Source organism: Sorex fumeus, unplaced genomic scaffold (assembly GCF_029834395.1).
Source record: "Sorex fumeus unplaced genomic scaffold, SorFum_2.1 ptg000030l, whole genome shotgun sequence".
NCBI lineage: Eukaryota > Metazoa > Chordata > Mammalia > Eulipotyphla > Soricidae > Sorex > Sorex fumeus.
In genome coordinates this window covers 11,987,248-12,010,886 of record NW_026606087.1, presented here as the reverse complement: position 1 = coordinate 12,010,886, position 23,639 = coordinate 11,987,248, and the positions used below count along the sequence as shown (strand labels likewise).

At 40.5% G+C, this 23,639-nt stretch overlaps 1 protein-coding gene across 1 annotated transcript in view; it reads right to left on the bottom strand.

The window, feature by feature from the left end:
* Positions 1-23,368, bottom strand: part of LOC130025412 (interferon-induced very large GTPase 1-like) — a 44,692-nt gene extending 21,324 nt beyond the window's left edge. Inside the window, 1 exon segment of the mRNA XM_056116365.1 lies at positions 23,085-23,368. Coding sequence (XP_055972340.1) covers positions 23,085-23,368 — 284 coding nt within the window.
* Between the last annotated feature and the right edge of the window lie 271 nt (positions 23,369-23,639).

Sequence of the window (23,639 nt, the reverse complement as noted above, 5' to 3'; positions counted from 1 at the left end):
TCTGCAAATGCAGCCATGCGAACTCTTATACTCTAGCCCACTGATGTACCTAAAGCAGCACACATGTGTTAGGTTTTAACATACTTGCTTGTATTCTCTTATATATGGGCTGAAATGGCCCCAGAATGAAATACAAAAACCTTCACACATTTCCCTCTTATTGTGGTGGGAAGATGTTTGCCACCTGGTTGGGTGGGTTTTTGAATGCTATCTGCAATGAACTACTGTGAACTACTTTATGAAAATAAAATGTATAAAAATAAAAAAAAGAAATTTCACTCTCACTTGTCTCTTGTCCTACTGCCCAATTTTCCACCTGTCTCCCAATCTGCCTTTATGACAGGCACTTTTCTTCTTTTTTCTTTTTCCCCCCTTTGAGGCACTTGGTTTCCAATACCGTTACTGATAGGATATCTTAAAAGATGTTCTCAAACACTGTGTGTTTGATCTTGAACCAGGTGCAGTCATGGTTGGGGAGGAGGTGTAAGGGCAAACATCAGGCTTTTGAGGCCCCTCGTGGAAATTAACAGGTCCAAACATTCCTCTTGACACTGGAGAACACTCTAAAAATATTTCTGAAGTTTATCAAACTTCTTCCTCCTTCCCATAATCTTCTGTTAACTTACTTTCCCAGCCATCTCTAGAACACTCGCACCAGCCTGAGAACAAGATGGTTCTGGGAGGCGAATCCACCAGCTTCCACCTGATTTTCTTTCAGCTCTTGTCTCTTTAATGCTACCCTTCATGTGCTAGCACCTAAACATGGATTTGGTAACATCAGCTAGGATCCAAATTTGATCACTCGCTGCATAGCGCCAGGACCCCAGCATTACCTAAGCAGTGCTGCTTTTCCAGGCTCTAGAATTGTATTATCAAGAGTCACCTTTCAGGGATTATTGAATACTGTTTGCAAGACTACCCCCACAAAACATCTTTTTGTTGTCTGTGAACCACTCAACACAAAGATCTTGACCCATATGACTTAAAAAAGAACATTGATATGTCCTGCTCTTACATATGGAGTCAGGTAGCTTGCCAGGCTCTCAGAGAGGACAGAGGAATCAAACCCAGTTGGCTGCATGTAAGACAAATGTCCTACCCGCTGTGCTATCGTTCCAGTCCATACATACATCATTGCTTAAATTTATATTTTCAGATTAGTGTGTATCCCTGAAGTTCACTATAAATCTAAGTGACTTTGGCTGCCGAAGCTAGCACAGTGGTAGGGCATTTGCCTTACAAGCAGCCAACATGGCCAACCCGAGTTCGATTCCTCCACCCCTCTCGGAGAGCCCAGCAAGCTACCGAGAAGTATCTCGCCCGCACAGCAGAGCCTGGCAAGCTCCCCGTGATATATTCGATATGTCAAACACAGTAATACCAAATCTCACGATGGAGACGTTACTGGGCCAGCTCGAGCAAATCGATGAACAATGGGAGGACCGTGACTTTAGAATATTAGCCTTGCAATTCCCATAGTTATGAGTTCAAATCTCTGGTGTCCCACGTGTGTTGAGCATGTGGGTAGGAAATCAACCTGTGGTGAAGGCGTGTATCACCACAGGGACCCCCTGGAAAATATCACAACCAGAAATTTTGTACTTCAATTAAGAGTGTGAGACTCAATGATCATGAGTTGAAAGTTGCAACACAAGGAAGTGCACATTTCAGTGATAGTCATGGCAGGTGTTCAAGCACAGTCACCTGAAGTGCAATCCCCAGAGAATCTCAAAGAATATATAAAAGAGCACTGCAAACTGGGGTTGTACAATCCCCTCATCATCTTAACAGCGACATTAATGAAGGGGAGATAGAAAGTGCACGGGAACAACAACAACAACAACAACAACAACAACAACAACAAAAAGATACATCAACAAGAATCCTGCATAGAATTCTTGATAGAAATTCTAAATAGAAACCATGCAGGAGATAAGAGTTTTTTTCTGGCACTTTAAAAAGATCACAAAGAAAAGAAGAAAAAAAAACAGTTTTAGATACAGTAATGAAAAGGAATATATTTTTTGTTGGCACTAAAAATATTACTAGCTTACTAACGTACTTTGTCAAAATCCTTGCATCTTTCTTTTACTGAAATAAATTTCAATTTTATTCCTTCAAAAAAAAAGATCACAAGGAAGCCAGAGAAATAGGTCAGCTGGTAAAGTGCTTGCCTTGCACATTGTCTACCTTGGTTGGATCCTGAGCACCCTATATTGTCTCCTAGACCTGTCATAAATGATCCCTGAGTGCAGAGCCATAAGTAAGCCCTGAGCATTGATGGCTATTGCCCCAATGCACAAAACTGCAAAAATCACAAACCAAAAAAAAAAGATGATAATTAGAAATACAAAATCAGAACTATAAAGAAAAGTTTAAAAAAAGGCAGTAACAAAACATAGCACATAAAACTGGGAGAAAAAGTAGAATCTTTTTAAATGATGGTTAAATATTAGAAGTTTGATGCATCCTATTGGTAATCACAAAAACAAAATTGTGTACAGACTTAAAAACAAAATGAAGAAATTGAATCACCAGAAAATTCTCCTAAATAAAAGTCTATTTGAAACAGAAAAAGAAACAATGGAGATATAAATGCCAAAAAAAAATCCCAAAGATAGATGGCAATAAGTTATCAGTAAATTAAATATAATTAGAATCCTGGCACAGCTTCCTGAGCATCTGGACCAAAGTGCTTGTGGAAAAGCTTGGAGCACTAAACTTGAAGAAGGCAGGCTGGCAACAGGATACCTGACATTCCCCAATGATCACATGACTTGATGGCCTTGCAACTGCCAGAAACAAGGCTTGATACAGGGAGAGCTGACACCTGTAGTATTTGTAAAGTTTCCTGTTCTGTCTCTGAAATAGATCATAGAAATCTTGTGACACTTACCATCAACTTGCAACATAGTTCTGGGAATTGTAGCAAGAGGGAGAGAGAGAGAGAGAGAGAGAGAGAGAGAGAGAGAGAGAGAGAGAGAGAGAGAGAGAGAGAGAGAAGAAAAAGAGAAAAGAAATCCAAAGTTGAAAAGAATTAAAATTATCAGTATGTGTAATATGTATATTACACATCATAATATACATGCAAAGTCCTAAAGTTTACACACACAGACACAGACATATACAAACACAAACTTCAAGAAATAATCAATGAGTTTATTTTAAAAAGCAGGCTGGAGCAATAGCACAGCGGGTAGGGCGTTCGCCTTACAAGCGGCCAACATGGCCGACCCGAGTTCGATTCCTCCGCCCCTCTCGGAGAGCCCGGCAAGCTACCGAGAGTATTCGATATGCCAGACACAGTAACAACAAAGTCTCCAATGGAGACGTTACTGGGCCCGCTCGAGCAAATCGACGATCAACGGGAGGGCCTTTACTTTACTTTACTTTTACAAAAAAATATATATATATATACATATATATGTTTCACTTTTATGCACAGTGAATTGGCAGGAAAGGGTATTAAGAGAACAATCCCATTTCCAGTTGCATTAAAAATTAATAAAATAATCCGTGCCATCTTGCCTGCCCGGAGGGGAAAGGGTGTTGCCCCATTCGCCCTCTCCTCTCTGGAAAGAAAGATGGCGGCTGCATGGGAGCCTTGTGGAGAGCAGGTCTGAGCCGGGGGTGGGGTGCGACTGAAACCTCATGGGATGGGGGAGCTCCGGCCTGTCCTTCACGCCTGACCGAGGTCACCAGTTGCCCCCCACGAGCGGCTCTCCAGCACGGCCATGGCCCCAGAAGCACAGAGACCAATCTCTTAATTATCTGACTCTCAGTAGAAATACTTGCAGGGTTAATAAATAAAATAGCAGAAATCCAAAACTGCGCGGCTTGAACCCAGCTGTAGAAAGCAGATCATTTCACAATGCTTTTTCAACATGGCTGAGGTTGGGGGGGGGGTAAAGTCTAAATAATAATGGTGCAACTTTTATCAAAACAATGAAGCTAGTCAAAGTAGACAGAGTGTTAACTAGAATTCATCTACCCCACAGACATTGGGGGGGTTGGGGGTTCGGGGTTTATTGGGGTTCTTCGTGGTGAAAAATAATTATTGGTAAAGGGAATTGAGATTGATATTTATTTGCATGACTGAGACCTAAACTTGAAAGCTTTGTAATTTTTCCCACAGCGATTCAATAAATAAATAAATAAATTTAAAAAAATTAATAAAATGCCTGTAGGTAAAAACAGTAATGTTGGTGAAAGATTTATACATTAAAAACTGTGAAAGATAAAATAGATCAAAGACACAAAGAAATGTAAAGACGTACCATGATCTCATCTGAAAGAACAAATATTAAAATGGCTATTTTCCTCTAATACTATATATATAGTCTACTCCCTATCGAAATACTGAAGACATTCATCACAGATATAAAATAAGAAAATCTAAAATTTGTGTAAAATCACAAAGTACCCCAAGTAGGAAAATGTAATAGAGGGATCATGGTTCATTATTTCAAACTATAGCAGAACTGTTATATTGGAATGAAAGCAGGAGCTCTAACAATGGAGTAGAAGGGAAATTCTAAAAACAAACTCACACATACATGGATATCCAGTTTATAGTGAAGAAGCAAGTTCATAAAAAGGAGGAAGAAAATTCTCTTCAACAAATACATAGAGAATAACACCTAAGGGTGTTATTACAAACAACTAAAAAAAAACTAGAAAACTATTCAACACCACAAGCAAAAATGAACTCAATGGATTAAGCACTCAAATTTTAAAAAAAATGAATTTTTTTTATTAAATCACCCTGAGATAGACCATTACGAAGGTGTTTATGATTGGGTATCAGTCACACAGTGTTTAGATACCCATCCCTCCAACAGTATACATTTCTCTTTGGACATTGTTGTCTGCAATACAGATACTCAAAGGTTGTCATGTATATCCCTTTACCTGCTTTCAACACTCAGTTATTGTCTGGTGTGAGCACTTAAATTTTATTTATTTATTTTTAAATTTTTTATTAGTGAAACACCATGAGGTATACTTGTAGACTTACAAATTTTTGTGCTTAGGTTTCAGTTATAGAATGATCGAGTGCCCTTCCCTCCACCAGTGCCCATTCTCCACAACCACTAAATTTTAAACTCAGAAAATTAAAATACAAAAAAGTATATAAATAATACATGTTATATCTCAGGGACGTATTTGGAGACCCAACTCCTTTGGTAAGGGAAATGCAAACAAGACTAAACAAATCAGACTAAAAACACACAAAACAATCTTTAATAGAGTGAAATAAACTGCCACAAAAAGGAGCAATCTCTCAAATGAGTGGAGATATTTGCACATTGTATGTTTAAAAAGTAGTTGATATTCAAATAAAAACCATGAGCTATTGCATCATATTGGAATGAAGTCCTATATAAAAAAGTAAGAAAGATTGAATAACTATTATTGAGGATGAGGAAAAAAATTACTTGAGTGCATTGTTGATATAAATGTAAATTGGTGCAACCACTATGGCAAATCTATGCAATTTGCTGCTACATGAATAGTATTAGAGGGTACTATGCTGAGAGAAGTGAATCAGAAGAAAAGAGAGAGATACAGAATGCTATCTCTTATGGTGACATTTAAAGAGACACAGTAAAGGAGCAAGAGATGGCTAAAGACAATAGAACTGAAGAGTTAGTCCATAGAGTTGTGTTTTTGGGGTATAGCCAGATTATAGGATGAGTTCTCGGAGGCTGACCTGCAAGCAGGCAGAACCCTGGACCCCACTTTCATGAGTGGGCGAGCGAAGGCTTGTGAGTCCGACTGATCTAGAAAGGGTTAACATTTCTTCCCTCAGCTTCCTTGGCCTTACTCTAACTCCAGGAAATACAAAGAAGCTGTCTTCCCCTTCCTGCAATTCTCTAACCCAGCAAGGCTTTGGAATGCAGACATTCTCTTACATCTCCTTATCACCCCATGTGTGGGGCTGTAACCCATGGTGCCTGGATCCCTAGGTTGTTGACACTGGAATTACAGATTCAACAGAACAAACTGTTCCTTAGTGTTTTATTGTCCCTCCTTAAATCCCTTTTCCCTGTTAATGATTTCTCTGTACTGAGTGTGTGTGGGATGGCAAATAAAAGGGACAGAGGGATGCTTCTCTATGCTTCTCTTCCAGAGCTAGCAAGAAGCCTCTCCAGCAAATCTCATTTCTCTTGCACTTCTTATCTCAGCTTCCCTGACCTAAACAATATTAACAACAGGGGGGAATTTGAAAAGAAAGAATTTTTGGAATTTGCTAGAGGGAATTGGGTACTCTTGTGATGGGTTGTAATTGTCATGATATGATCTTAAAACCATTAATGAATCATATAAATCACAGAACTGCAAAAAGATTTTTAAAGAAATGTTCGCTGGTGAAATGAATTAAATAAATTCATGAACATGTCCCATCCACACCTCATTATTTAGTCTATTCCTACCCTTATTTAAAAAAAATTCTCTACAAACCTCATAATCATATTCTTTAATTTCCCAGTTCTAAAAACCTCTCCAACTATGTTCTGTTCCAATATATCTTCCTTCAGAGAAAAGGAAATTCAGACATTTTGACAAGAAGAATGAACCATTAGGATTTTAGGCTAAGTGAAGTAATTCAGAGATAAGTATATAGAAATGATAATAATCTCACTGTAACACTGTAGCACTGTCCTCCTGTTGCTCATCAATTTACTCCAGCGGGAACCAGTAACGTCTCCATTGTGAGACTTGTTACTGTCCTTGGCGTATCAAATATGCCACTAGTAGCTTGCCAGGCTCTGCTGTGTGGGCAGGATACTCTCAGTAGCTTGCTGGGCTCTCTGAGAAGGATCCGCTGTGCTATCGCTCCAGACCAACCAAGTCTTTTAACCCAACTAAGTCCAACTAAAAATTTCACAGTATCACTGTATCACTGTCCTCCCATTGTTCATCTATTTGCTTGAGCGGGTCCAGTAACATTGTGAGACTTGTTTGGCATATCAAATATGTCACAGGTAGCTTGCCAGGCTTTGTCGTGCGAGCGAGATACTCTCGGTAGCTTGCTGGGCTCTCCGAGAGTGGCGGAGGTATCAAACTCGAGTCGGCCATGTTGGCTGTGTGCAAGGCAAATGCCCTACCTGCTGTGCTCCAGCCCAAGAATCTCACTAGTATGTGGAATTTAAAAACTAATCCCACCACCACCAGGTCCAGAAAACAAATTCATAGTCTCTAGAGGCAGATGTTGGGAAGAGACAAAACTGTAGAAAGGTACACTATCTCTTATAAAATCAATGTTTCAGGATAATACAAAGTACAATATGTTAGTTATAGATGATATAACTGTATTGAATATTTTAAAGTTGCTTAGAGTAGGATAAGAATTTCCATCACAAAAAAGAAAACCTTGTGTTGTGATAATTATTAATTAGATTTATCATGGTTATAATTTTTGGCACAAATATAAATTGAACTATTATATTGTGCTGCTGAAATGAATAGAACATGACCATAAGTTTTGTTTCTATTTTAGTGTGTCTGTCACTCTATCTGTCTGCTTCATTTTCTTTATTTTTTTTTTCACATACCTGTATCCTTTAGAGAAAATTCCTATCTTTGGGTTGCTCTAGAGAGATCTTCACATAGAGCAGTTGTCTTCCTTCATTCTGGAAAACTGTAGGCTTATGTCTCTAGCTCCAATGCTTGTTGGCTTCCTCTCTAATTCTGGGGCCTGAATATATAGTCTGAGCAAGAAAAGAAAATTTGGTTTCACTTTTGTTTTTCTTGATTTGTATTTCTTACCATAAGTCATGTGATTGAAATGAATCTTGTTCATCTGAGCAAGAAATAAAAAATCGGTTTCACTTTTGTTTTTCTTGATTTGTATTTCTTACCATGAGTCAGGTGTTTGAAATGAATCTTGTTCATCTGAGCAAGAAATAAAAAATTGGTTTCACTTTTGTTTTTCTTGACTTGTATTTCTTACCATAAGTCAGGTGATTGAGATGAATCTTGTTCATTTGCCTGTTATTTTGATACCAAGATTTTAAATTGCTAAAATAGAAGGGTACTATGGTTTGTGGCTTGTCCATAGAGTGAAGGAATGTTGCTCAGTCTCTATTTGTTAAATTTTTTTTTCCCAACACGGACTTTATTTTCCTTGTTCCTGAAGTAGCAAAATGTCTTTTAGGACATTTTAGGAACAGAATAGAGGTGTCTCTTGATATCAGGAGATGTCTGTCACAAGCAGCTCAAGCTTAAGCTAATCCAAACTTCATAATTATGCTAAAATATTTTTCAAATCAAAGATTTTACAGAACCCCCCCATCTTTATTTCTGCTTTTGCTTTCAAAACAACCGGAAGAATCAGTCCTGTTATGTGCTATGTTCTAAGAGAAAATTCCCATAAACAGAAAATAAGCATTTTTATCCTGACTTCCTGGTTTTTCTAAACTATCCTCATTCTTTTTGTCCTAAATCCAAATCCTGTTTTTTAAGAAACAACAAGACAGAAACTTCAAGCTCCCTCATTGCACTAATATAAAATATCTTCTGAAACAAAGGGACAGGCAGTTAGATTTGGGGACTGTTTCTATCTCCATGCACTCTGTACCCATTACTGAACAACATACAATTATGTTACAGGAGGAAAAAGGAAATCAAAAAAGAAATAAAAAGAAACATGATATGGGAATAAAATATGGTCAAAGACATCAGAACTTGAGAACTGGTTTACAGAACTTGGCTTATCAAGTGTGAAGGATGGGGCTGATCTGGAGGAGACCCTGAGATTTGAAACAGTTGCCTAAAAGTCATCCCCCCATTATGTGGACTGGGGGCAAATAGTGATTGTTATTGTGATTACAAGAACTGCAAATATACTTGCATATTTTAAAAGAAGATGCTTAGTTGTCTCGTTTACATTTCATTTAAAACTATATAGAGATGAGAACGTTCATTCTGAGACACTTCATAACTTGGCAAATTTTTGAAAATTTAAACCAAATTAAGTGGCTAAGCAAGCACATAGTTCAGGTAGATAGCCAGTGCTGAAGTGTAAATTTCATTTGCTACACAAAGCCATTCCTTTAGACTTTAAGTGAAAATGTTTTATCTGTTTGGGGTGTGAAGGACAGCAATAAAATAGAGTCCAAAGTCACTCAAAGTCTAATTTTGAGTGACCCTCGTATGGATGAGTTTTCTTGTTTTGTTATTTGTGGGCCTTGTTATTTGGTCTGCCTTGTTGCTATTTTGATTTTTACTCTCCTGCCTACTTGCCTACAGCTAGAATATTTAGACATGTGTATAATTAAAAAGCAAGAGCGTCCTTGAAATTTAAAACACAGAACAAACTGGAAGATATGGTATACAACATACTGAAGAGGGAAAAAAGTTTGTGTTTCCTGTTTCTTTTAATAAAAATTTTCAGAAAGTAAAAGATATAAGGAAGATTAAAGAAAGAAAAAAATAATGTCAAAGGACTTAAAGGGAAGCTGTTCTTATAGAAATCTCAGAATAGAAACTATGCTCTCTGCCACACTCTACCAGGTGTGCTTAATCTCCAGTCTTCACTCTAGGGTCTGCCATTTCAAAGGTCCAACATCCATTTCTCCTGAACCTCTGCTCACTGCCATACCCTATCAGATGTGCTTAATCTACAGTTTCCACACTCAGCTCCGGAAATTTAAAGATCCACCTTCTACATCTCCTGATGCACGTGGCCATGACTACTCATCAAATTTTACAGTGCTCACCACTATACTTTCTATCACTGGGTGAAGATGGGTAGGGAAGGACAAGTAAATTTCCCAGCCCAATTTCTTTAAGATTTCTAAGGGAGCTAACTAAAAAGATTCGCCATCAGAACAGCAGAAGCACTGGTAAGCTATTGGGAAAGGCCATAAAAGGACACTGAGTTCAAGAATTTTAAAAAAACCCCAAGAACTAAAATCAAAAACCGACAGCCCACAGAAGGCTCAACCAGCACAAACCAGCTCAGTAAATTCTTACAAAATTTTTTTAGTGACGCCATAGTGAGGAGATTAAATTACCTCAAAAAATGATGGCACAGGTAGTTCAGTAAAACAAAAAGAAGTATGAAATCTAAAATGAGAAAACTCAAATCAGAAATGAAGAGTATTGTAGGTGATATAAAAACTCAATAGAGTCACTGAGCAGCAGAATAACAGAGTTGAGGACTACATTGAGACACTTCAAGATGAAACGGCAGAAACTGATATAAAACAACAGAAGCTGGAAAATAGTCTGGCATGAAATGAACAGCAAACCAGAGAACTACGAAACGAGTTTAAGAGGAACAAGATAAGAATCTTTGTAATATAAGTCCTTAAAGTTCAGAAAGGCAATTTGATGAATAAACTATAGTAAAATAAATCACTGACAGGAATTTCCTAGAGTTAAAAAAAAGAAAGAAAAAAAGGATTTCCCAGAATTGAGGAATATAAGCACCAAGATTCAAGAGGCCCAAAGGTTTTGAGCAATAATAGACTCAACTAGGAAGTCTCCAAAGCTTGTTGTGTTCAGAATGACAAAATCCAAAGACAGAATATTGAAAGCAGCAAGATCAAAAGGGGAATTTAAATACAAAGAAAAGCCCATATTATTTACAGAAGATCTATCAAATGAGATTCTGTAAGCCAGAAGAGAATGGAGGCAGACAGCAAATGCTCAATGAAACAAACACCTCATCAAGAATATTCTACTCAGCTAGATTATCAATCTAATTTTAAGAAATGATTCAGAGCCTCAGGAAAACACAATTTAGAGGTTTCATAGTCTAGAAATCAGTCTTGCAAGAAATATTAAGGGAGCATCTTTAAATGACAAACCAAACTCCTCAGCACTTGGCAAGAATATAGAATTAACTTATAGTGTTTATGGTTGCCCTCTGCTAGACTAAGAAAGGTTTGTTTACTTCTATCCTGTTAAGGACTTGAATAGATTCTATTTATATGCATGTTATATTAATTATCAGGTAAATTACAGTTTTTACATCCATAGAGAATTTTTTATTACAATTATTCAATGAATACATCTATGTAGTATTTCTAATAATTAAATTTAATTTTTAATTTATTTAAACAATTTTACTACTCACCATGAAATTAAAAAGTTGTACATGATTGATTTTCAGGCATGCATTGTTTCTAGTAGTACTTTAATATAATATTTTCTAACCTGAAGCATATTTCCTTCTTTAGGCTAAAATACACTTTTTTTAATCTTCTATAGGCCTATTCAGATTTTACTCTTATGTTTTCCTTAACTCTCTTTACTCTTACTAAATTTTACATTAGTAGGATTTATGTATTTTATGGCCTTATCTCAATCAGCATTCCTCACACAGTCATGAAGGTGCTGAACTAGTTGATCCCATTCCTCCTCCATGTTGTCAATGACAGCATCTCCCCATGTTGCCGCAATAGTGCCAAAGAGTTCCCAGTTGGTGGTCATTCTGGGAGATCTCTCCTTAAATTTTGCAGCCTTTTCCCCTACTCCATGAAGTAGAATTTCACTTGAAGGAGATGGTGGTCTGATTTCATTTGGAATTTTGGGACAACAGCCACATCAGTCAGGCAAAACCATCGATTGAAGAAGATGTGGTCAATTTCATTGTTGAACTGTTCACTGGGAGACTCCATGTCCAACATTTAGATTTGGCCTTCTGGAACTTCGAATTACCATGGATGGTCTTGGTTGACATGATGAACTCAGACAGTCTCTCACTCTATTTATTCCATTCTGGGCTGTGGGGTCTGATGTGGAGAGAGAAAGCCACCAAAAGACTCCTGTCTTCAGAAACTCTCAAGCTCATTTGCCAACGTGGTTTTGTGCAGGCCTCATGCAATCACAAGCTAACATCCAAGCTCACAAAGCAGTGCAGAGAAGCAATCAAGGAAGACTTCAAAGAGAGAAGAGCAGCAGTGTTTGCTGATGTGGCAGAAGCCGGGAAAAGTATTTGCAATACCCACCTGACCTTTGCCAACTATACAACCAAGATAACTGCCCTCCGACTTCCTGATGGATCTATCACATCATTGCCCACAGAAGGGCAATGGAGAAGATTATCCATGACTTCTACTCAGATCTCTTTGATAGCCACGTCCAACTGCCCACATACCAAATTCCAAAGGATGGATAGGTCATTCTCAGCATTCTCCCTTCCAAAATCTGACACGCCATTTTGTCAGTAAAGAAGCATAGAGCACCCAGTCCAGACAAGGTCAGACCCGAAAACCTGAAGAATCTGCCACCAGTCCTCATCAATACACTGGTTCGGCTCTTCATACACTACCTGTCTTGAATGCAAAGTCTTGTCCCAATGGAAAACCAGCAGGACCGTTCTGTTGTACAAGAAGGGAGACATCCACGACATTGGATGATTTCCAACTACCACCCATCTGCCTGTTGTCCGTCATCATCCACAATTTGTTCACTTGAGTCATCCTGAATAAGATTGGCAGAACACTAGATGAAGGACAACCATGTAAGCAAGTTGGGTTCTGAAAAGGATTCGGCTCAATTGACCATATCCATACAGTGACCAAGCTCACTGAGATTTCATCTCAAGAGTTCAAGAAAGCTCTAACATTCATCGATTTAAAGAAGGCCTTTGATTCTGTTGAGACTTAAACGGTCATTGAAGCCCTAGCCAAACAGGGTATTTAAACTCAGTACATCAGGATCCTCCATGAGCTGTATTACAGATTCGCCACCAGGATCTCACCATTCTACAAGGAAGTGATCATCGATGTTAAGAGAGGACATCAGCATGACAATACCGTTTCACTGAAACCCTTTAGTGCCACCCTTGAGAATGTCAAGCGACAACTGGAATGGGAAGGAATGAGAGTGAAGATAGACGGTCTACAACTACACCTCTTTCTCTTCACTAATGACATCATTCTAATAACATCAAACATTAGCCAAGCGGCACGAATGCTGGCTGACTTCAATTGTGAGTGTGGAAAGGTCAGACTGCAGCTGAATCTCACAAAGACAATGTTCATGAGAAACAAACTAGTTCCTGACGTTCCATTTGCTCTTAATGGAACGAATATCTCTGAATGCAACAGTTATGTGTACCTAGGTTGAGAACTCAACATGATGAACAACGTGGCACCTGAGCTGCGCAGGAAGAAGAGAGCAGCATTGTGGAATGCCTTCAATAGTATTGAAGAAATAGCTAAGAGGACGAAGAACCTCCTGCTACAGGCACATCTCTGACTCCACCATTCTTCTTAACACTGATATACGCCCCAGAGATCTGGGCTCTATAAAAACAGGAGAAGAACGCTATTTGTGTCTCCCAAAGAGGAATCAAAAGAGTGGTTTGGAGTATCACGTTTCACCAAGTGAGAAAAGGAATCTGGAGTTCTGAACTCCGTCAATGATTGAGAATCAGGGGCGCTGTCTCATTTGCCAACGCATCGAAAATCAGATGGGTCAGACACGTAATGCGATTTGGAGATGACCACTGGACTAGATCTGTTACTGACTGGGTTCCATGGGATATGAAAAGGATGCATTGTCACCCATCTACAAGATGGTCAACTTCTTCATCAAGACCCTGAACGAATGGTTTGAGGCTCTTCCTGTTCCTAGAGTGAGCAGATGCCATTGGGCTACATTAGCATGTGACAGGGATGAATGGATATGTTATTGGTGCCTGCTTGAGCAAATCTATGAGCAACGGGATGACAAGTGATACTAGTGATATATTTTATGCAAATCTCTAAATGCACCAGCACAGAATTATGTGTAACATTAATTTTTAAAAATTATGTAGTTCTATAAAGTGATAGCCAAAGCAATCCTGTGAAGATCAGAGGCAATATATTCCTAGACTTTTCCTAGACTTTAAATGATCCTACAAAACTGTAGTAATCAAAATTACATGATACTTGCAAAAAGATTTTCAAATTAATGGGTTAGAAAAGCGCAAGGCCACAATTTGGGAAAAATTTACCTTATTATTTTGTCAATAATTTATTATTTTGTGAAATTTCAGGAAATTAGCTCTAGTCACCTATATAGGACTTCACCCATATTCACCTATATGACCTCCACAAAAAATAAGAAAAAAATAAGAGAGACATAGTAAGTGTATAAAAATTGACAAAGTTGTCATAATTGAAAATATTGTCAACAGAACTGAGTTTATATCGAGGGTTGGGGAGGAGGGACATTATTGGAGGGAACAATGTTGGAGGGAAGCAGACTCTCCAGTGGTAGAGTTGGTATTGGAATTTTATATCCATGAAAACTATGATGAACAGTATTCTACATACTAGAACCTCGATAAAATTGTTAAATAAGAAGGAGAGAAAGAAAGAAAGAAAGAAAGAAAGAGAGAATGAGAGAGAAAGAAAGAAAGAAAGAAAGAGAATGAGAGAGAAAGAAAGAAAGAAAGAAAGAAAGAAAGATGGAAGGAAAGGACGAAAGGAAGGACGGAAGAAAGGAAGGAAAGAAGGAAAGGAAAGAAGGAAGGAAGGAACCAATCCTCTCAGTATAGCCAAAGCAATCCTGTGAAGATCAGAGGCAATATATTCCTAGACTTTTCCTAGACTTTAAATGATCCTACAAAACTGTAGTAATCAAAATCACATGATACTTGCAAAAAGACTTTCAAATTAAGGCGTTAGAAAAGCGCAAGGCCACAAATTAAACCTCAGATGTAAGAACAGTTCATTGATGGCAGAGGAATCAGGTACATGAAGTAACAAGTAGTCACATGCAAAAAGATGAAAATAAGGATCCTGTCTCACACTATACACAAAGATAAATTGAAACTAGGTTAACTTAATCACTTAATCACTTAACTTCCCGTTAGTCGTCGATTTGCTCGAGCGGGCGCCAGTAACGTCTCCATTTGTCCCTGTCGCGTGCTAGTGTAGCCCAATGGCATCTCTTCGCTCCGGGAACATGGAGGGCCTCAAACCGATCGTTCATGATCTTGACAAAGAAGTCTGACCATCTGGTAGGTGGGCGGCCACGCGGTCTCTTGACATCCCGTGGAATCCAATCAGTAACAGCTCTAGTCCAACGGTCGTCTTTAAATCTCATTACGTGACCAGCCCATCTGATTTTCGACACCTTGGCATATGAGACAGCGTCCCTGATCCTTGATCGTCGACGGATGTCAGAACTCCGGATTCATTCTCTCATTTGAGTGAAACGTGATATTCCAAGCATAGCTCTTTCTATTCTTCTTTGGGAGACCTGAATGGCGTTCTCATCTTGTTTGCGTAGGGCCCAGGTCTCTGAGGCATATGTTAATGCAGGAAGAACAGTGGAATCAAAGAGATGTGCCCGGAGCCGGAGGTTCTTCGTCCTCTTAGCTATTTCTTCGACGTTCTTGAAGGCGTTCCAAGCCGCTCTCTTCCTCCTGCGCAGCTCGGGTGCCAGGTCATTTGTCATGTTGACCTCTCGACCTAGGTACACATAGCTGTTGCATTCGGAGATGGTCGTTCCATTGAGAGCGAATGGGGCGTCAGGAACAAGGCTGTTTCTCATAAACATTGTCTTCGTAAGATTCAGCTGTAGTCCTACCTTTCCACACTCACGGTCAAAGTCGGCCAGCATTTGTGCCGCTTGGCTGATGTTTGGTGTTATTAAAACAATGTCATCAGCAAAGCGGAGGTGGTGTAGTTGCCGACCATCTATCTTCACTCCCATTCCTTCCCATTCCAGTCGTCGCATGATGTTCTCGAGGGTGGTACTGAAGAGTTTCGGTGAAATGGTATCACCCTGCCGCACCCCTCTCTTGACATCAACGATCACTTCTTTGTAGAATGGTGAGATCCTGGTAGTGAATCCGCAATACAGCTCACGGAGGATCCTGATGTATTGGGCTTGAATGCCCTGATTGGCTAGGGCTTCGATGACCGCTTCCGTCTCAACAGAATCAAAGGCCTTCTTTAAGTCAATGAACGTTAAGCAGAGCGGCATCTTGAACTCCCGAGAAACCTCAATGAGCTTGGTTACCGTGTGGATATGGTCGATGGTGCTGAATCCTTTGCGGAACCCTGCTTGCTCGCATGGTTGTCCTTCATCTAGTGTTCTGCCAATCCTATTCAGGATGACTCGAGTGAACAGCTTGTAGATGACAGACAATAGGCAGATCGGGCGATAGTTGCCAATGTCATGGATGTCTCCCTTCTTGAACAGTAGTACGGTCCTGCTGGTTTTCCATTGGGACGGAATCTTGCATTCAGACAGGTAGCGAGTGAAGAGCCGAGCCAGTGTATTGATGAGTACTGACGGCAGGTTCTTCAGGTGTTCAGGTCTGACCTTGTCTGGGCCGGGTGCTGTTTGCTTCTTTACCAACGAAATGGCGTGTCGGATTTCGGAAGGGAGAACGTTAGGAACGACATACCCATCCTGTGGAATTTGGTATGTCGGCAAGTGGACATGGCTATCGAAGAGATTTGAGTAGAAGTCATGGATAATCTTCTCCATTGCCGTTCTGGAGGATGTGATGGATCCATCAGGACGTCGGAGGGCAGTCATCTTGGTCTTATAGTTGGCGAAGGACAGGCGGGCGTTACGAATACTTTTCCCGGCTTCTGCCGCATCTACCAGTACTTCTGCTCTTCTCTCTTTGAGGTCTTCCTTGATCGCATCTCTGCACTGCTTTGCAAGCTCGGACGTTAGCTTGCGGTTGCCTGAGGCATGCGCCAAACCACGCTGGCGAATTAGCTCAAGAGTTTTCGAAGATAGGCGATTTTTTGTGGCTATCTCTCTCTTGGCGTTCCTTGCACATTCATGGAGGTGCTGAACCAGTTGATCGTATTCCTCGTCAATGTTGTCAACAATGGCATCTTCCCATGTTGCCGCAATAGTACCAAAGAGTTCCCAGTTGGTGGTCATTCTGGGAGTTCTCTTTTTGAACTTTGCAGCCCTTTCTCCCCGCTCTGTGAAGTAGAATTTTGCACGAAGGAGACGGTGGTCCAATCCCGTTCGAAATTTTGGGACAACAGCGACATCAGTCAGGCAAAACCGTCGATTGAATATGATGTGGTCTATTTCGTTGTGGAATCGTCCACCGGGAGACTCCCATGTCCATCGTTTAGATTCTGCCTTCTGGAACTGTGAGTTACCATGAATGGTCTTGGTCGACATGATGAACTCAGACAGTCTCTCACCCTGTTCGTTCCATTCTAGGCCATGGGTCCCGATGTGAAGTTCTTCAGCTGATCTTCTCGGTCCTATCTTGGCATTAAAATCACCCACAATGATCTTGTAGAAGGTGTGGTCTTCTTTATAGAACTTCTCTAGCTCCATGTAGAACTTCTCGATTTCTCTTTCATCATAATGAGATGTTGGTGCGTAGACAACGAAGATAGAAACTGCAGGCAGTGAGCCACATCTATTCAAATGTAAACATCCGATTCGGGTTGTTAGGCATTCGAATGAATCAATGCTCTTGGCCAAGTTTGTGTTGACAAGGACACCGACGCTTCCAACACCTCTTTTATCGCATGTTCCGAGGAACAATTCTTCTCCAGTGTCGAAAATGCCAAAACCAGTAACTAGAAACTAGGTTAACACAAAATTGAATTTTAAAAATACTTAGAGAAAAACAGGAAGAACTTCTTATGAAATTTAAAATTATCCTCAGAGGAGTTTTCAAAGATAGAGACCATTGGTGGTGGTGGATTGAAATTATTATTTATATTGATGCCATCAACTCTACTCTTGTAACTTTAAAAGTATAAGAAGTTAAAAAATGCAATCACTTATCACTTAACTTCCTGTTAGTCGTCGATTTGCTCAAGTGGGCACCAGTAACGTCTCCATTTGTCCCTGTCGCGTGCTAGTGTAGCCCAGTGGCATCTGTTCGCTCTGGGAACATGAAGAGCCTTAAACCGATCGTTCATGATCTTGACGAAGAAGTCTGACCATCTGGTAGGTGGGCGGCCACACAGTCTTTTGACATCCCGTGGAATCCAGTCAATAACAGCTCTAGTCCAGCGGTCGTCTTTAAATCTCATTAGTGACCAGCCCATCTGATTTTTGACACATTGGCAAATGAGACAGCGTCCCTGATTCTTGATTGTCGACGGATGTCGGAACTCCGAATTCTTTCTCTCATTTGAGTGAAACGTGATATTCCAAGCATAGCTCTTTCTATTCTTCTTTGGGAGACCTGAATAGCGTTCTCATCCTGTTTGCGTGGGGCCCAGGTCTCTGAGGCATATGTTAATGCAGAAAGAACAGTGGAATCAAAGAGATGTGCCCGGAGCCGGAGGTTCTTCATCCTCTTAGCTATTTCTTCGACGTTCTTGAAGGCGTTCCAAGCCGCTCTCTTCCTCCTGCGCAGCTCGGGTGCCAGGTCATTTCTCATGTTGACCTCTCGACCTAGGTACACATAGCTGTTGCATTCGGAGATGGTCGTTCTGTTGAGAGCGAATGGGGCGTCAGGAACAAGGCTGTTTCTCATAAACATTGTCTTCGTAAGATTCAGCTGTAGTCCTACCTTTCCACACTCACGGTCAAAGTTGGCCAGCATTTGTGCCGCTTGGCTGATGTTTGGTGTTATTAAAACAATGTCATCAGCAAAGCAGAGGTGGTGTAGTTGCCGACCATCTATCTTCACTCCCATTCCTTCCCATTCCAGTCGTTGCATGATGTTCTCGAGGGTGGCACTGAAGAGTTTCGGCGAAATGGTATTACCCTGACGAACCCCTCTCTTGACATCAACGATCACTTCTTTGTAGAATGGTGAGATCCTGGTAGTGAATCCGCAATACAGCTCACAGAGGATCTTGATGTATTGGGCTTGAATGCCCTGATTGGCTAGGCTTTCAATGATCGCTTCCGTCTCAACAGAATCAAAGGCCTTCTTTAAATCAATGAACGTTAAACAGAGCGGCATCTTGAACTCCTGAGAAACCTCAATGAGCTTGGTTATCGTGTGGATATGGTCGATGGTGCTGAATCCTTTCAAAAGCATAAAGAACGTTCTAAGACTATATCAAAATAAGAGTCCATTGCATGGTGATATTTCACTGTTTCTTAACAGGTCAGAAATAAAAAGAAACATCACTGAGTGGGAGGAATAGCTCTATTTTTTTTTTTTTGCTTTTGCTTTTGGGCTACTGCTTGTTGTGCTCAGGACGTAACCCTGGCTTGAGGAGTTCTGAAAGGCTCAAGGTTTGTATGCAGTGCCAAGAAAAGAACCTTGGTCAGTCACATGCAAAACAAGCACCTTTCCTGCCGTATAGGTGCTTGCTAGGTTCTGGTCCATCTTGCCATTTTGATGGGTTTTTAAGTTTTATTGATATTAAAAATTTTAATACTTTTAAATATTTTAATTTTATCTGTTGAGTGAAATCTTTTCCATTTATAGTATTTTTATTTTAACCTGATTATTTTTGCCATGTGGACATTTTTTACTTGGTATAGTCTCCTTTGTTTATTTTTAATTATCTGTGCCATTGGATTCAAAGCATTTAAAAGACATTGAGGTCCAAATCCTGAATGTCTTGTCTATGTATTCCTGAATACATATGTATTTTATGATTTCTGATGTAATCTTCAAGTCTTTAATCAACTTTGAAGAAATTTATTTTTGTGAATGGTGACAAATGTGGATATACTTTCAAAGTATTTTGCAATTGGCTCTCAAACTCCTCAGCACAATTTGTTGAAAAGGTTTTTCTTATTCTGCTTCTTGCTCTCTGCTACTTTATAATAAATTATTCATTTATAATAAATTTATAATAAATTTATAATTAATCAATGTCAAGAGAGGGGTTCGGCAGGGTGATACCATTTTACCGAAACTCTTCAGTGCCACCCTCGAGAACATCATGCGACGACTGGAATGGGAAGGAATGGGAGTGAAGATAGATGGTCGGCAACTACACCACCTCCGCTTTGCTGATAACATTGTTTTAATAACACCAAACATCAGCCAAGCGGCACAAATGCTTGCCAACTTCAACCGTGAGTTGAAAGGTCGAAGTCGGACTACAGCTGAATCTTACAAAGACAATGTTTAAGAGAAACAGCCTTGTACCTGATGCTCCATTTGCTTTCAATGGAACGACCATCTCCAAATGCAACAGCTATGTGTACCTAGGTCGAGAAGTCAACATGACAAATGACCTGGCACCTGAGTTGCGCAGGAGGAAGAGAGCGGCTTGGAACGCCTTCAAGAGCATCCAAGAAATAGCTAAGAGGACAAAGAACCTCCAGCTCCGGGCACATCTCTTTGATTCTACTGTTCTTTCTGCATTAACATATGCCTCAGAGACCTGGGCCCTACGCAAACAGGATGAGAACTCTATTCAGGTCTCCCAAAGAGGAATTGAAAGAGCTATGCTTGGAATATCACGTTTCACTCAAATGAGAGAAAGAATCCAGAGTTCTGACATCCGTCGACAATCAAGAATCAGGGACACTGTCTCGTTTGCCAAGGTGTCAAAAATCAGATGGGTTGATCACGTAATGAGATTTAAAGACGACCGCTGGACTAGAGCTGTTACCGACTGGATCCCACGGGATGTCAAAAGACCGTGTGGCCGCCCACCTACCAGATGGTCAGACTTCTTCATCAATATCATGAACGATCGGTTTGAGGCTCTTCATATTCCTACAGCAAACAGATGCCATTGGGCTACAGTAGCACGCGACAGGGGCAAATGGACACGTCACTGGCGCCCGCTCGAGCAAATCGCCAATTAACGGGAAGTCAAGGGATCAAGTGAAATTTATTATAAATTTATAATAAATTATTTATAATAAATCATTGGCTGGAGCGATAGCATAGCAGTAGGGCATTTGCCTTGCACACAGCCAATGTGACCAACCCGAGTTCGATTCCTCCGACCCTCTTGCAGAGCCCGGCAAACTACTGAGAATATCTCGCCCGCACGCCTGGCAAGCTACCCGTGATGTATTCAATATGCCAAACACAGTAACAACAAAGTCTCCAATGGAGACGTTACTGGGCCTGCTCGAGCAAATCGATGAACAATGGAAGGACAGTGACAGTGACAGTGATAATAAATCATAATAAATTATTCACAATAATAATGCAATAAATTATAATAATGTAAATTATAATAATATAAATATGTATAAAAATTATAATAATATAATACTATATATAATATGATATAATAAATTATTCATAATTCTGAGGCCTTGTCTCTGAGCTCTCAATTCTGTTCTGTTCATCTAAAAATCTATCTTTATTTCAATAACACAATTTTGATTATTATTAATTTATAATAGCACTGTGACACTGTCTTCCCGTTCTTCATCGATTTGCTCAAGTGGGCATCATTAACATCTCCATTGTGACACTTTTTGTTACTGTTTTTGGCATATCAAATACGCTACGGGGAGCTTGCCAGGTTCTGCCATGCGGGATACTCTTGGTAGCTTGCCAGGCTCTCCGAGAGGAATGGAGGACTCGAACCCAAGTCAGCGTGTGCAAGGCAAACACCCTACACACTGTGCTATCACTCCAGCCCAGGATACTTCTTTTTAACAACGAGAGTTTCATCCCCAGCAGTGCTTAGTGGCCCAGAGCTGCTCTTGCTAAACTGCCAGTTCAGGCCTGACGGTTTCGTTCCAGGGCCCAACAGCACCATACTCGGGATTGAACTGAGGGCTTTAAAAGCACTTGTGCCATCTCCCAAACCCCTGGAGTATGTTTTTGATGATTGCAGTTAAAAAAAAAAAAAGACAGGGCCTAGAGAGCTAGTTCAAGTTAAAGCACTGCCTTCATCTACAACCAATCCCAATTCCATCCCCAGCACTGCATGGTCCCTGAGAGTGACCCTGAGCAAACAGCAGTGTATGTCCCCAGACCCAATAAAACTTCTTTTTTAAAAAATCATGCTCAAATGTACTCCTCACAATATCTGCTATATTTTTCTTTTATTCTGAATCATTGTCAGATACACAGTCACAAAATTGCTCATGACTGAGTCTCAGTTATACAATGTTCCAACACCCTGTCCCTTCACCAGGGCACATTTTTCCCCACCAATATCCCCAGTTTCCCTCTCGTCACACCGCTCACTCCCTCAGTCCTTCTCTGAGGTATAATTTTTTTCTTTCTCTCTTCCTCCTTCCCCACCCATCTCTCTCTCTCTCTCTCTCTCTCTCTCTCTCTCTCTCTCTCTCTCTCTCTCTCCCCCCCCCCCTTTTAGGCACTCTGGTTTGCAATATTGTCACTGAATGGGTATCATGTATATCACTTTACCTTCTTTCAGCACAGTTGGTTTTTATTTTTTAAAGTAGTGTATACTAAAGACAAACAAACCAGGCCAAAAAAAAAAAAGGAGGAGATGGCTTAGTAAGATATCTTCTTTAGTAATTACTAAAACAAAAATAGACAAAGCATTCTTGATTTGGAAAGTATAAGTATTGGGAGGCTTCCACTACAGAAGTTTCTGGGTTAGAGCCCCAGAACTGATTTTTCATTTTTGTAAGTGGGGGTGGATTTGGAGCAATGCTCAAAGTGGACCATAAGCAGGAGTCCTGGGTTCAACCCCTGGCACCACAATGTCCCACCAAGCACAACTGGAAGGATTCCCAACAGTTTAATGGTAAGAAGATAAGAACTTTTATCTTCTTTACTCTTTTCTTTGTAGTTTCCCCACTTTTACCACCCCCGCCCCACCCTGTCTTTCTTAAGAAACTAAACCTTGGATTTCACATTGATACAAACAAATGGAAATGTAAAGCAATGCACTACTTAGAGAAATATTTACTAGTATGTATGTCATCATCTTGCTTGTGTTTTCTGGTTTTCTGAAGCAATTTCAAGCCTTCAATTTGTCTGACAAGCAGGGGTATGGTCATCTTAAACCGCTCCTCAAGACTCACAGCATCTAAAACTTGGAGCTTCGCTTTGTTGGTTGTTCAGATAGTGGAGGTCAGAATATCAGGTAAAGCTTCTCTTGGTAGACTGTCTAAAAGACATCTTAATTCAGCAACTGCAGGGACAGACATGTCTAACATTTCAACCAACTGTACTGCGTATTTGTAAACTTTTCCAAGAGTTTTCCTAGCTTGTCCCTCGAAATACAGGTGTTGGGAAATTCCTCCAGCTGGTCCAACTGCTCCACCTTATCACGGGATAGGGTTTCTTTTTTAAGACCTGCACAATCTGGAACTGGCACAGGCCTGTGATCAGCAAAGTATAGTGGGGCTTGGGCCGGTTGCTGCCCACGACCTGAACTGCCAGTGCAGGGGTGCCAATTCTGTGCAGAGGCGGCAAGTCCTGCGCGTCGCTGGTGGGGTCGGGCGTCTTGGGGAAGACTCCCAGGATGGTGCTTTGCAGCGACGTGCCCTTGAGCAGGCGATTCTGCATCAGCTGCAGGTTGCGGGCCGAGTCCAAGCTGGTATGCATGGCGGAGCTGGGCAGCAGCAAGACCTTGTTGTGAGAAGCAGCGGAAGGCGGCTGGGGATCTGGATCTGGCTCACGGACTACATGGCTGAACTGAGGGTGGAGAGGGATCGTACAGGGGGACCACGACCTTCAGCTCAGCCCCTCTGGCTACTACCCGGACGCTCAGACTCCACTGCTTATTAATTTATAATACAAATAAAAATCAGGAAATGTGATAGGTCTAATCTTTTTTCCTTCCAGAGTAGCTTTGGATATTGGGGGAGTTTAATGA